This window comes from Lemur catta, chromosome 12 (genome assembly GCF_020740605.2).
Source record: "Lemur catta isolate mLemCat1 chromosome 12, mLemCat1.pri, whole genome shotgun sequence".
Classification (NCBI taxonomy): Eukaryota; Metazoa; Chordata; class Mammalia; order Primates; family Lemuridae; genus Lemur; species Lemur catta.
In genome coordinates, this window is record NC_059139.1 from 76,573,289 (window position 1) to 76,588,748 (window position 15,460).

Genomic DNA, 15,460 nt, shown 5'->3' on the forward strand with positions numbered 1-15,460 from the left:
CTATGTTAAGACGTTGGTCTCCCCTCCACTTTCCTGACTATGGCTCTTCTTTGTTGCTCCCCTACAGTCCTGCCTAAGAGTGACCAGTTTCCTCCAGCATCGAGAGCTGGAAAGCAACGCAAGGCAAGGAGATGGAGACTGTGGCCCACGGAACTGAAGTTGCGCCTCCGCTGCGAGGTCCGGAGGGAGCCCTTTGTCTATTGCACCGAGAGCAGTCTCTGTAGATGCGATTGGCAGCGGGCACCGGAAGCGCTCTTGAGTCACCCCCTCCGGCAAAGATTGTTCCACGAGACGCACGGGAAGGGTTGGGTGCGTGGTTTCCTTTGGGACCCAAGCGGACAGGAACCACGACCGCCGCGGAGATGGAACCTGGCTCCGAAAGCCGCAAGTCCAGCACGCTGTTTGCGGGGTTCCGGGCCTTGGGGCTTTTCAGCAACGACATTCCACACGTGGTGCGGTACAGCGCGCTTAAGCGCCGCTTCTATGTGGCGACCTGCGTGGGCAAGAGTTTCCATACCTATGACGTGAGTGACTTCCTCCTTTGCCCGCTTCCCGGGAATCACCCTCCCGGCCCCCCCAGCTCTGTCCCGGGGATTCCTCCTCTATCTTCCCACCTACGAGGGGCTTCCGTTTTTGCCCTTCTCTTCCTTAGCTCTTCCCTGTTTTATTTCGCCATTTCCATCACATCCACGTGCTGATTGACTTAGCCCTTGCAGTCTACTTGCGGCGAGTTTCAGAGACAGCCTGGCTAAGGGAAAGCTGCTAGAGAACGTATCAGTTCTATAGCGATGGATTTGTTCAGTAGATATTTATTAATCTGCCCTTGAAGATGTAAACATGATTAAGACAAGTTTCTACTCCCTTGCATTATTAATGAGAGAGAAAGACTTGCAAGCCATTTTATTGTTTAATTTGCAACACGAGTTAGAAATTCACACTAAAATACATTAGGAGAACTGGAGAGGGTGAAATTAATTATGATTTAAGGGAGTCTTCACATCTGATAGCAATCCAATTTCCCTAAACTTTCCCTAAGCATCTATTTTCAACCAACATTGAGTGTCACTTACTTTAAGCCTTGCAGCAGTGTCTTTGCGAGGCAGTTGTCATTATCCTGTAGTGCCTTTATATAAACTGGAAAAGTAAGTCTCAGAAAAATTAAGGTACTTGTCAAGGCCCTTCTGCTTGTCGGTGATTATGTTTCTCCTTTAAGAGCTCATCACTCATTGAAGTAGTCTTTTGCTGTTTACTTTTTTATTTTGTCTTCTTCAACAGAATGTAGCTTTATGAGAGCAGAAACCTTGAGGATCATAATAGCCAGTGTTAAGTACTTTTTTTTCCTGGAAAACATGCTGTAGAATTGTCTTCCTTGTAGGATCATGATTATTAAATGGGTTATTAGCAAGAAGAGCTGGGAATTTGGAGGCAGTTGAGTTAGTGGAAGAGCAAAGTGAGGGCAGGTTGGAGGTGAAGAGCAATGGGTTTCTGGAAGCTATGGTTGGTAATGGAGAAAGGGTGGGTTAGAATGACACAATTTTAGTCCCTGTTTTATATATGAGGAATTTCAGTCACAGGGAGGTTAAGTAACTTTCCCAGGGTCACACAGCTGAATCAGTAACCATAGATTGGGGCCAACAAATTATAGTCTGCAAGACACTCTAGCCCACAGATTGTTTTTGTATAATCCAGGAGTTAGGGGTGGTTTTCATGTTTTTGTCATAAATGGTTGGAAAAAAAATATCAAAGAAATAATATTTCATGACATATGAAAATTATGTGAAAATCAAATTTCAGTTTCCATAGATAAAAGTTTATTGGAATACAGCCATACGTTTGTTTATGTATTGTACGTAGCTACTTTCATGGTACAATGGCAGAGCTGAGTAGTTGTGGGGAGACCACATGGCCTGCAAAGCCTAAAATATCTATTGTTTGACACATTACAGAAAATGTTTGCCTACCCCTTCCATCACCACTCCTGGTAAAACAGTCAAAAATAGAAGCTTTCCTAATAGTGAAAATTAGGATCAGTAAGTATATTGTTTAGAAAGGACAGCATAGCAAATTTATGCATTAGGTTATATCTTAAAATCTTGAGGTGTTAGGTTATTATAAATGTTTTTATTAGTGAAAATATATTTAATCATTTTTTTTCTTTTTTTTAAACAGGTTCAGAAACTTAGACTGGTTGCAGTAAGTAAGTGTGGACTTTATTCTGAATTTATGCATGTTTAGTATTTTTCGAAATTTTTTTTTTATTTTGACATAAATTTGAGACTTACGGAACATATAAGGAATCTAGTATATATGTCTGGTTAATTTATGTAGCTAAAAAACAAAAAAAAAGTCCAGGACAGGATCATGTTTTGCTTTCAGTTGTCATGTTTGCTTTATTTTCTTTAATCTGAAATAGTTCTTCCTACTTTCTTGAGTTTCATGACATTGACATTTTTGAAGAGGACAGGCGAGTTTAGAATGTCTTTCAGTTTGAGGCTTTTTGGACATTTCAGGATTAGATTCAGATTATGCAACTTTGGCAGGAATAACAGTGAATTATATCAGGAGGCACATGCTGTTGGTTACTCTTATTCCTGGCAGTGATAAGTGATCATTTGGTTAAGGTGACATCTTTCAGGAGGCTCTATTTTAAAGTTACTATTTTGTCCTTTGTAATTAATAAATATCTTGTGGTAATATGCACTGAGACTATGTAAATATCCTAGTATTCTTAAAAGTTTTCACCAGCTACTTTTAGTGTTTGGTGGTATTTGCCTGAATCAGTTACTGACATGATGGTTACCAAATTCAGGTTGACTATCCCTAATATGAAAATTTGAAATCCAAAATGCTTCAAAATCTGAAACTGTTTGAGAAATGACATGATAATCAAAGGAAATGCTCATTGGGACATTTCGAATTTCAGATTTTTGGAATAGGGATGTTCAGCAGGTTATGTGATTATTCCAAAATGTGAAACACTTCTGGTCCCAAGCATTTTGTGGAAGGGATGCTCAGCCTGTAGTGATATTCTTTTGCCATCTTTCCTTCTACTGTAAGGAAAAGTTTCCCCTTTTCTGACATTTTGTTTTTATTTTTTCCATTGGAAAGTTTATTTTTTCGAAAACTGTTTTAATAGAATAAAGGGCATCTCAAGGCTGAAAGGTACTAGTTTCACCATCAAATATGCTTGTGAGAGAAACAGGAGACCTATAAGGAATCTAGTATGTATGTCTGATAAACTTTTTTAAAAAGATTAGAAGGCAGAAGAAAGGCACTGTAACCTAAGTTGAATACAAAAGTCAATGATAAACCTATAAAATAGTATTATGGCAATAATCCCATTATGGAATATGTAGCAGGAAAAATACTTAAGACCCTCCTGCCCCCAAAAGAAGAAATAAAAAGAAAGGGGCAGTGTGACTGTGATAGAGAGGAATCAAGAAATCATGTCATGTGAGACATGGCTAGAAGTGATAAGCGTATTTGCCTTGGAGAAGACTGAGTGGAAACCATATTTTCTTGAAATGTTTTAAGGGTGGGCATATAGAATATGTAGTTTTTTGGGTTGATCCAAAGGGTAGAATTAGAGATTTAGGTTTTGATTTACTTTTGAAATTTTCCTGGAGTTAGTGAACTTGGTATTCCTGAAGGTGTTCACATAAAGGCTGGATGACCATCTGCCAGAGTTTTGTGTGTTAAGTGACAGTTTTCTTTTTTTCAAATAACCTCAGAAAGCTTCATTTCTTTAGGATTATGTTTTTATATCTACAAATCCTAGACATTTATTTTCTTAGGAAAGGTCAAGATAATTTTATATTCTCAGTTTGATATTATTAGATATATCTAAAATAATGTCAAAATTTTATACTCTGATTCTCAACTTTTATTTAAATGTATATGTATATTAACATTGTAGCCATGAAAAATGTTTTATATATATATATTTCAGATTTCTCTTTGTTCTAAGATCTAAAAATCCTTATTTCTTTGATATTTTCTCCTAGGTAATTCTGTTCCACAGGATATTTGCTGTATGGCTGCTGATGGCAGGCTAGTGTTTGCTGCTTATGGGAATGTTTTCTCTGCATTTGCCCGTAATAAAGAGGTTTGTGTCACTGAACTATTTTAACTTGTTTGTTTTCTGCAGTCAGTACTTGTTTGTCATGATAGAGGAAGGAACTTTAATTTTGCCATTCTTTATCTGGGACACTCTAGAAATTTACAGTATTTTTTTTTTTTCTAATGTATATTCAGTTTTCTGGAAGAGGAGAAATTCTAGAGGAAGAGAAATTTTCAGAATTCATCAAATTCTGAAAAGGCTTAGTTAAAATTGGTGCTTTACTTCAGTTTTCTTGAGCTGAGATGAATGTTAGAATTACTTGAGCAGCTTCTTCAAAATTTTTATGCTCAGTCAGGTCCGATCTTGGGAGTTTTTTCTTTTGTATATTTGGTGAGATAGGGCTTAGTTATGTGTATTTTGAAAATGCTTTCCTGGGAGGTTCATATTTACATCACTGCTTTATGTGGACCGGCTTCTTCATTATCTACAACTCAGCCCATAACTCTTTTTCTAAGAACCAGGTGCTTTTCCCTATGCAGAGAAAGCTAGAGTCTGTCTTTTCTCCACTGCTGAGGGAGGAGCTTTTTTGCTGTAAATCTACCAGTTCTTTTCTAAGTTTGTCCTGGGACAGCTAACTTGAGAGATGACCTGCTCTACTGGTCTAGAGTGAAAGGGGAAGTGGGAATGGGGATGCCTAGATAGCCAAATGATAGCATCACTGCACTTGTTGGGGACTTGGCCTGAGGTTTCTTTCCACAGGCCTTCATCATCACTGCCTGTGGCAGAGGAAGATAACTTACCTGTGGAGTTCTTTAACGGAAGTTGTTTGGATTTTGAGAGAGTCAGGGAAAATGTTGTCTGTTTTTTGTATTGTCCTTTGTAGTTTTCCCTGGGAAAAATATGTGGTTTAGATAAAAAGACTTTATAAAGAAACTATATACACAGGTGTAGTCAGGGTTAGGGGAATGAAGTAGAGGTGGAGAGGCATCAGAGACTATTAGCTGTAGGAAGTTGTTACTACTATAGGGCCAAAGGGTCAAGGAAAAGGAATAGTGTTACCCTGATGAGAACTGAAACCATGGAGAAGGGAGCGTAGTTATGGAGGGGTCAGCTACTGTAAGGGCACAGATCTCTCTGTCAAAGCAGAAAGGTACGGGGAAAAAGTACCCTACATCCCCCTTTCCCATCTCATCTGCAAGTCAGCTGGTGGTGGACTCTGTAGGGATCAGCCTTCTAGAACATACCGTCTCTCTAGTATGCATATAGTTGTGTTAGTTGAATTAGATGAGGGACTTAAGTATATGTGCATGCCCACTCTAACCTTAGTTGGAAGACTGAGCCTCAGAAGTCTCATTTGTGTTTTATTAGTCCATGGTTTATTTACTCGTTGAACTGATTGAGGGAGCAAATGAACATGCCTGGTTCCCTTGCTATTTATGTGTTCATCTAACCTTAGATAATCAAAAGTTGGGCTGCATTCCTTAACACAAGCATCTTCAGAATTAGCATGTTTTTTTGGATAATATGAATAATATTAACATGATTCCTTAGTAATATAAACTTCTTTTAAACTTTGTTGTAGATAGTACGTACCTTTAAGGGTCACAAGGCAGAAATACATCTTTTACAACCCTTTGGGGATCACGTTATTTCTGTTGATGCTGACAGCATTCTCATTATTTGGCACATATATTCAGAAGGTAGGAATTAACTAATTTATTTGCTTTATCCTGGGATAATATCTGTGTAGTTAAAATTAAAAGTCTGTGTAAACATGACTCCTATACTAGAGGTTTCACATGTAAACAGTAAAAAAATATTTAACATGTATAGGAAAAAGATTATGTAAGAAAGAGATAAGCAATTTTAGCTAGTTAACTACAAAAGACTGAGCTTATTGTGAATTAAATCTTTTTAAGTTCTTTAATCTTTTTATATCGTTAGCTTATATTATCTCTTGATTGTTCAATGCAATATATTTATTTTTAGTAAATACCCTAAATATTGCCTTTCTGGGAGTTTTTCCAAGTTCTTATTTAAATTGGTAACCTTTTTCTTTGTTTTGTCTTTGCTCAAGGAGAGAGAACAGAATTCCAAAGTATTCCTTGTGCAGATGGATGTTAAAAGGCCTTTTAGGAGGTTACAGGATCTGGTTCTTTTAGTTACCAGGCTCTTTCTTAATGGTGATGGGCCAGCTTTTTTATTGCTGTTATAGCAACACATTGAACCAGTGTCTTCAGGAAGCTGTTTATGACTTTAAGTAAAACTTCTGGTTACAAATAGAAGCTAAGATCTTTTAAAATAGCATTCAAAGTAAAGTTTCTGTAATTTTCACCTATATCTATGCTATGAGGTACACCCACCCCTGTGAGTATGCAGCAATGTGCCAGATAGTATGTGAACCTAAAAATTAAATGAAATGTGTCTTCTTTGATATCAAATTTGTTGGAAAATTTAATGAAAAATTGTTTTAATCATGGGTGAACTGTGAAGTAAATCACAAAATTCAAACATAGGAATTTTCATCATAATCTAAGATTTCAAAGAATCTTTTGCAGCAAGTGACTACTGGTTATGCCACCCGCTACTCCACAAGGTTGTAAGTTCTTTTCCTCTCCTCTGTTAGAGGTGCTTCTATGGAAATGTGGGAGAAGCACTGGTAAAATAATTTCACCAAGGTTTATCTCTTATTTTTTGCATCTTTGGAGTGGCCTGTTGGGCTTTCTAGATATTTGGAATCTTTGATATGATAGACTTACGTTAAGTGATAAATACATGGGTATGTGAAACATTTTAAACTATTTTATAAAAAATAATTATAACTTTTGCTTTTGCAGAAGAATACCTGCAGTTGACTTTTGATAAATCAGTATTTAAAATTTCTGCAATTTTGCATCCAAGTACCTACTTGAATAAAATACTTCTGGGCAGTGAACAAGGAAGCCTGCAGTTGTGGAATGTAAAATCCAAGTAAGCACTTTATTTAGAAAATAACATAGTTCTCACCTTATTCTCATGTACTACTTGCTAATTTATAATTATATCTCTCAATTCTCCCTGCTCTTATATATTTGGAAGATTGTCTATAAATAGAATTGGCCCTCAGTGTCTGCAGGTTCCACATCCAAGGATTCAACCACCCTCAGATCAAAAATATTTGAGAAAAAATAAATACATACATAAAACCAATAGAACAATAAAAAAAATACAAATTTTAAAATAATACAACAACTATTTATATAACAGTTTACATTGTATTAGGTATTTATAAGTACTCTGGAGATGATTTAAAGTATTAATATATGGGAGGATGTGCATAGGTTATATGCAAATATTATACATCTAATGGAAGGGATTTGAGCGTCTGCAGATTTTGGTTTCTGTGTGGGTGTGGGGAGTGGTGGGGATGTCCTGGAACCAAGGGATGACTTTGTGCTTGTTTTTGGAGTTGTTGCTGATAGCAGGCATCACATATGTGAAAGCAGGTATGTGGTCCTGACACAAGGCAGCTTCATAAGTGCTCTTTGAAAATTATATGCCAATGGCTCAGTAATTGTAAAGAAGCCATACACCTGTAGAGAAGGCTCTAATGAAGTAGTATAAGATCCATTAAAAAATAATTATTATGAGATTGTCACTGGGCAGCTTCTAGTTTTCAATAAATAAAGGAGGTGAGAAAAGCCAAAGCAAATCAGTTTTATTTTAGTGCTAGCATTTAGAAATTATTTTCAGGGTAAAAATACTTCCATCAATCAACCACAGATATGATGATTATTTACTATGATAGTGGTATAGCTGGAGGGCTATATAAATGATTTTGCATACGTCTACCTACTGTTTGAACTATTTATTGAGAGAAAATGGTGGCAGCTCAGGTTTCTTTGTGTAGCATTAAAAAAGCAAACAAAAATATTTGACCATTCAAATAGTCCTTTCCACAACCTTTATAAATTCGAAAGGGAAAATGAGATTATTAAAGGTTTAATCATTCATGACTCAGTTCTGAAATTGAGAGCAGCATCATTGTCATGTAACAGTCATATAATATGCAAGTAATACTGTAGTTCAAATGTATTCACTTTAGTGATGTTGTTTCTAGAAACACATTGCAGTGAAAAATGAGATCTGCCTGTATCTTAAGATTTTTTTTTATTGTAGTCTATAATATAAAGTAGTTTTTACTCATATATATATATTTTTTCTACTTAAACATTTAATTTCTTAGAGGTGATATAGCATAGTAATTAGCTTGGGATCTAGAATTTGTATGGACAGTATTATTAATACTAGCCATGTAACCTGAGCTTAATTACAGTAGTGTGTGGCACAGTAAGAACTTAATGAATACCATTTATTATTATTTCACTTTTTAATATGTAGTTGATTTTGTTTCCTCTAAAAAAAAAAAGCACTTTCAATTATTTTTTCTTCTTGTAGTAAACTTCTATATACATTTCCAGGATGGAAAGTTGGAGTAACAGCTCTTCAGCAGGTTAGTATTTTTCTGTTAAGCTAAACAAGAAACAAAGTTAGTAGTAAGATCTTTCAGTTTCAGGAATCAATCATATTTTTAGACCTAAAGACGATACATAGCTTTGTTTTATAACTCTTACTTTGAGGAAATAGTGTTTTGGAAATGTAATTGAAAACAGGCAATAATGCCTTTGTTTATAAATGTTTGTGGAATCCTTGTGCTTGGAATTAGGCTCTAAACCTGTGGTTGTTTTGGGTCCTTGTTTACTGATCATTTTGCAAGCATATGTAGTCCAGTGCCTTGTGTAGTATGGAAATGAGTAGATCACCAATGCCAAGAGACATTGTAGGTCATACAGAGAAATTTATCAGGATGTTGAAGATTTGTGGTTTGAAATAATTGGGGCAAAAATCCAAATGTTCGATTCGATAGTGGTCTCTTCAAGAAATAACTACTTTTTGGTTTTGAGTCTGTAAGTATATATGAATGAATGTCTGTCTGCAGAGAATGTTGTATTTCTGTTAGCCATATACATAGCCAGTATACCCTTATCTTTTTAAATATCCATTGTCTATACTTGCCCAGTTTATATGCATTCCTCATCCTCTTTCACCTACCCAGAAGACTCCAAAGGTATCAGATGATTAGGTCCCTGGAGGGCAAGGGATCATATTTGTTTTAGTATCTCCAGCTTCTACACAGGGTTTCATGCAGAGTAGGCACTTGATGGCAAATAAATAAAATGTTCAGCCTGATTCATTCTATGATTTCAGACATTGATCTGTGCTCAAATAGAAAAGCTCATAATAGAGCCTGTTGTAAGACCATAGTATAATAGATCATTATAATTGTAAGACCATTATAATTATAGAATATTAGAGCTGGAACAGGCTAATTATAAAATTTTTTTGCCTTTTAACATGTTTTATAAGTTTTTCCTGTTTTCCTTGAGCAAATAGTTCTTCCTCTGTAGTTGGCTACATGTTGCCATGCATATGACAAGTCTTTTTGTGTTTTCTAGGAGTTGTCTCATTTTTCTGTTTCTATCCAGTCACTGATGTGTAGTGATTTCACACATCAGCTTCCTTTTTTGTTATGGCTGTTTTCTTACCAAGTCAGCTATGTTTTGGGGGTGGGGAGGCAATGTTGACTTACAGAATTGAAGCTGGGAAGTAATTTGGAAAAAATCATTGCTTAATACTTACTTCCATGCTGAATAACAATTGAAGTATGCCAGAATGGTAATACTTGTTGAGTTTTTTTGCCACCTTTAGGAAGACATTTCATTATTTCTTTTAATAACACATAAGTAATGGTGTATATCATCAGAAGTATTAACGCTATTTCATTTAAGAAAATAAAAGTTTGAGTAATTTGATTTTCAGGCACCAGCTGTGGATGTTGTTGCTATTGGTCTTATGTCGGGTCAGGTTATCATTCACAACATTAAATTTGATGAAATACTAATGAAGTTTCGTCAAGACTGGGGACCCATTACTTCAATCTCATTTCGCACAGGTAACTTTTAACTTATTTATTGATAAGAGCTAAGAATATTTAAAATGCATTACTTTAAAGATCATGGAAATTTTTTTTATTGTCTTATAGTTTAATAGAAATGAATGAAATGCTGGAGTAAAAGGCAAAAAAATATGGATAGATTATTGATATCTGGTCTTTTCTAACTATGGATTAAAAGAGTAGAAAGAAGAATTACTTAGCTTGGGGGGGCTCTGTGTTTTTCTTAATGTACTTTATTTTAATAACAGATGATCATCCAGTAATGGCAGCTGGAAGCCTATGTGGCCATATTGGACTCTGGGATCTAGAAGACAAAAAATTAATTAATCAACTCAGAAATGCACACTCTACAGCAGTTGCCGGCCTGACATTTCTCCATAGAGAGCCACTTCTTGTCACAAATGGTGCTGACAATGCTCTCAGGGTATTATGATTATTGTTGTTATCATCTTCCTGGCTCCTCTGATCTACCGTTTAGGTTATTACCAACCTACTTTAACAAATTCGCCTTGAACCTAGAAGGTGAAAGGAATTTGGGGTGAGATACTGGTATAGATAAAACAAAAAGCATAGCAGGTGACATAATTTCAATGAGGTTTGAGTTACAGTTTATTTCTTCCCCTGCCCTCACCCCTACCTAGCCTTGTAGCTCCAGGGTCAGTGGCCTAGCAAGCACTATACAAAGCCAGTTGATTTATGTAGGAGGTGATTTGACTACCTGCAGATCAGATAGCACATTACGGAAGAACCTGACCTTTTTATTTCTTGGCAGATATGGATATTTGATGGTCCTACAGGTGAAGGCCGACTTTTGAGATTCAGAATGGGACATAGTGCTCCTCTTACCAGTATCAGATATTATGGACAAAATGGGCAACAGATTCTAAGTGCAAGTGAGTTTCTGCTTCATACTATTAGTTTATGTCAGCAAGTATTGAGAGCTGAATGTTCAGTATTGGGTTTGATATTTACACATTCTTTTAGATTCAAATATCCCATTGGGTGACTTAGAAGTTTGGGTGAAACTACTGTCTACTTCAGGAAATACTATAGATGATATAATCTATACTTGGTTTGTCTTTCTATTTACTAATCCTCTGAGGCATAATAGATTCTGAAAATGTGGCCATTGCCTATTCTAATAATCTGCTGAAAATTATTAGTGCCGTATTTTCATTTTATCCTTTATTCACACTAAATGACATTCCATGCATACTTGAATATTGTAATGAAGTAATTGCAATCTGGCTCTCCTTTTAAAGTGTTCCAAACTTTAACTTCAAGCTTTTTATAGAATCTAATTTTATAAGATCTGTGATCCACATGGTTTTTAGTTTTGATGAAGCTTGATTAAAAATTTTCTGTATATATCAACAGGTCAAGATGGGACTCTTCAGTCATTTTCCACAGTACATGAAAAATTCAACAAGAGCTTGGGACATGGTAGGTCATTTGCAAGATAGAAAATAAGCTGCTGGTCACGAAATATTTCCAAGATCCTGTGAGACAAGTGGAGGAGGTTTCATCAGTAAATTTTCCCTTGGATGAAATTAAAAAACAAGTGTGAAAGAAGTTTTAAGATTCCTAAAATCAAAGTTGCTATAGAAGTGGTTAAAGTGCTGCTAGAAGGTTATTGAAAAAAGTTAGACATCTTGGGTGGTTAAAAACATGTTGCTATCACCCAAAGGCATTGATGACCTCACTTGCTAATAAAATGGAAGGGAGCTTAGAGAAAGTTGATCAAAGTAAACAGCATTTAATCTTTGTAGTTTAAAGGGCACATTTTGTGTCTCTCTTTTCTTGGTTTCCAGCCTTTGAAAAATTTTTTCAGTTTTATTAATAATTATTCATCCTTTTAAGTGAATATCCTGAGTATTCATGCATGTATATACTTCCAGATGCATTTTAGGATCACTTTTTGATCAATTTCTAAAATAAGTCCTTGAAATTAAATTGGAGAGATTTGATACCTTTAAGAATCTTCTCATCTAGGAATATAATATATCCTCATTCAAGTTGTTTTTTATCTTCTTCAGTGAAGGTTTTTTCAATTTTCCTTAAGTTGGTCCTACATATATAAGATTATCCAGTGGCATTTTGTATTTTTTTTTGCTAACAGTATGAATGCAGTCTTTGTTCATTATATTTCTGATTATTGCTACAATGTAGAGAACTCCCTGGGCTTATTTCTATTGGTTCTTTGACCCCTGTGAAGCTATTATTACTTCTAATAATTATTTGGTTATTTCATTTGATTTGTGTGACTTTGTGACCATTGTATCACCTGCAAATAATATTTCTGTCTCCTTTTTTTGATTATTCATACATTGTAATTTATTTTCTTATGTAATTACATAAGCTAAACTTCAGAAACAATTAAGTAACAGTGATAATAACATCTTTGTTTTGCTCCTGACTTACATGGGAATATCTTGAACTTTATAGTTAGGTGACAATGAATACCTTTTCTTTTATATACATTTTCAGTTAAGAAGGATTGATAACTATATTCCCCTCTCCCCTAACCCCAGGATTAATAAATAAAAAGAGAGTCAAGCGGAAAGGACTTCGGAATACCATGTCAGTGAGACTTCCACCCATCACAAAGTTTGCAGCAGGTAACTTCATACTGTATTTTGAGAAGTTCTGCCTTGTCATTTATTTCCTACTGTACACTTCTTTATTTTCTCCATTTTATTTTTACAAATATTAATCATTCAGAAGGTAAATGCAAGTGCATGCTGATTTTGCATGAAGACTAAAAATGAGCTATTTTTTATGTGAACTTAATGTCTGTTTAATATCAGGCTTTGGTCTTCTCTATAACAGCTATAATAAATAATATAAATTACTATAAATATAAATTAATAAATAATAATAAGACCCTTTGTAATGTGGCCCCAGTTGCCTTGCCCTCCTCCTACCCCTATCAAGAAAACATTTCACTTGCTGTCCTCAGTTCAATTTCTCTTGGGCATGTTGTCTCCCCACTGAGTAATTTCTGCTTGCTTTACCACTCCTTCCTGTGAGCTGTTTATTACTTTCCCAAAATCTGAGTGGTTTTATAAAACATGCTTTATTATTAAATTTCTCGTAATCAGAATCTCTTGTTAGATATGTTAGCTAGCTTGATTTAGCCATTCCACAATATATACATATATCAAAACATGTTTTACACTGTAAATACATACAGTTTTTGTCAATTTAAAAAAAATAATAATTTCTTGTTAGATTGGAAGCTCTTTGCTATCAGAGATTACTGGTTTGTTTCACCATTGTATTCCTAGTGTCTGATAATATTAATAGCAGATGTTAGATGCTTACAAATACTAGATAAATAAATGGGAGAATGAATAGCAATTTGATTTATGATTTTAATTGTTGTAGAGGAAGCTCGTGAGAGTGACTGGGATGGTATCATTGCTTGCCATCAAGGTAAGCTATCATGCTCAACCTGGAATTATCAGAGATCTACAATAGGTGCTTACTTTCTCAAGCCAAAAGAGTTGAAGAAAGATGACGTAACTGCAACAGTAAGTGAGCTTGTTTATAAGGATATTTTCTGCTTTAAAACTGTCTGTGGTAATCTTGTTATATGCGAGGTTGCTCATGATAATATTGGTTGAAAGAACATAATTTAACATTTTGAAGTTACTCCCTAGTCGTGTTAAATTTTCCAGCTTGCAGAGATTTATTTAATTATTTGAGATTGGGTGTGCAATAATACCTCATTGTGGTTTTGATTTGCATTTCCCCAATGACTTACGATGTCGAGCATCTTTTTATAACTGTATATCTTCTGTGGAGAAATGTCTGTTCAAATCCTTGTTTACTTTTTTAATGGGGTAATTTATCTTTTTATTATTGAATAGTTGTGGTAGCACTTTATATATTCTGAATACAAGTCCCTTATTGGACATACGATTTGCAGATATTTTCTTCCATTCTGTGAGAATGTCATTTCATTTTCTTGTTGGTATTACTTGGTATTATTTCTTGTTGGTATTATTTTCAACATAAGAGTTTTTAATTTTGATGATGTCCAGGTTATCTATTTTTGTCTTATATTGCTTGTGACGCTTTGAAAAATCATTACTTAATGCAAGTCCACGACGATTTACTCCTGTGACTTTGAGTTTTGTAGTTTTAGCTCTTATACTTAGGTCTATTACACTATCTGAATTAATTTTTGTATGTAGTGTGACAGGGGGTCCAACTTCATTCTTTTGTATGTGGATATCCAGTTGTTTCAGCACTATTTGTTCTCTTTCTCCATTGAATGGTCTTGGCACCTTTGCAGAAAATTATGTGACTCTGTATATAAGGGTTTATTTCTGGACTCTAAATTCTCTTCTGTTATTCTGTGTGTCTGTCCTTATACTAGTTCCACACTGTCTTGATTATAGTAGCTTTGTATTAACTTTTGAAATCAGGAAGTATGACCTCTCCGAGTTTGTTCTTTTTTCAAGAATGTTTAGATATTCTGGTCCCTTGAATTTCCATATGAATTTTAGGATCAGCTTGTCAATTACTGCAAAAAAAAGCAGCTAGAATTTTGGTAGGAACTGTTTTGATTCTGTAAATCAATTTGAGTATTGCCATCTCTGATCCATGAACATAAGATTTCTTTGCATTTATTTAGATCTTTAATTTGTATCAGCAGTGTTTAGTGGTTATCAGTGTATGTCTTATACTGCTTCAGTTAAATTTTTCCTAGTATTTTATTCTTTTCATGCTATTCTAAGTGGAATTTTTTCTTAATTTTATTTTGGATTGTTCATTGCTAGTATATCAAAATATAATTGATTTTTGCATATTGATCTTGAAGCTTGTAAACTTGCTGAACTAATAGTTCTAATAGTTTCATAGTGAATGCCTCTGCTTTTGAAAGTGCTTATTAAAAGTGTGAGTCAACATTTGACCCTATTTTGCACAAATTATTTTGTAAGTATATATGCTCCATTCTCCATAGTGTGTGAAACTCTAGTCTTAAGCTTTTATATAATTTTCTAGACCATGAAGATTCTATCTTAAGCTTCTTTAGGGAAGTTTACCTGCACAGTTTTGAGTAATGGTTGTAGTAACAGTGGTAATTTACAACTTACATTTTGTGTGTGCTTACTTTGTTCAGGCTCTCTGCCTAGCATGTATTATTTCATATTATGTTCACAATAATCCTATGGATGTTAAAACTGAGGCTTAATATAATGAGCAACATCCCTAAGATCAATAAAGCTAGTAAGTGGCAGAGCTGGGATTTGAACCTAAGACAATTCATTCTAGAATCTCCATTCTTAACTCATATCATATACAGATCACTCATAGAACATTTAGTATATGTATATACAGTAATACTTAATGAGTGCTGAGTGATTTGTTTGACAACCTCAGCTACCTGGAATAAA

The 15,460-nt window shown here is 34.9% G+C and overlaps 1 protein-coding gene across 1 annotated transcript in view; it reads left to right on the forward strand.

Annotated features, from left to right (window-relative positions):
• Positions 1-200: 200 nt before the first annotated feature.
• Positions 201-15,460, forward strand: part of WDR36 (WD repeat domain 36) — a 33,899-nt gene continuing 18,639 nt past the window's right edge. The window contains exons 1-12 of the mRNA XM_045565901.1: positions 201-524; positions 2,170-2,197; positions 4,005-4,105; positions 5,643-5,760; positions 6,898-7,030; positions 8,498-8,552; positions 9,920-10,052; positions 10,304-10,479; positions 10,828-10,948; positions 11,433-11,498; positions 12,587-12,673; positions 13,443-13,588. Coding sequence (XP_045421857.1) covers positions 225-524; positions 2,170-2,197; positions 4,005-4,105; positions 5,643-5,760; positions 6,898-7,030; positions 8,498-8,552; positions 9,920-10,052; positions 10,304-10,479; positions 10,828-10,948; positions 11,433-11,498; positions 12,587-12,673; positions 13,443-13,588 — 1,464 coding nt within the window. The 5' untranslated portion in view covers positions 201-224. The remainder of the gene's footprint in view (positions 525-2,169; positions 2,198-4,004; positions 4,106-5,642; positions 5,761-6,897; positions 7,031-8,497; positions 8,553-9,919; positions 10,053-10,303; positions 10,480-10,827; positions 10,949-11,432; positions 11,499-12,586; positions 12,674-13,442; positions 13,589-15,460) is intronic.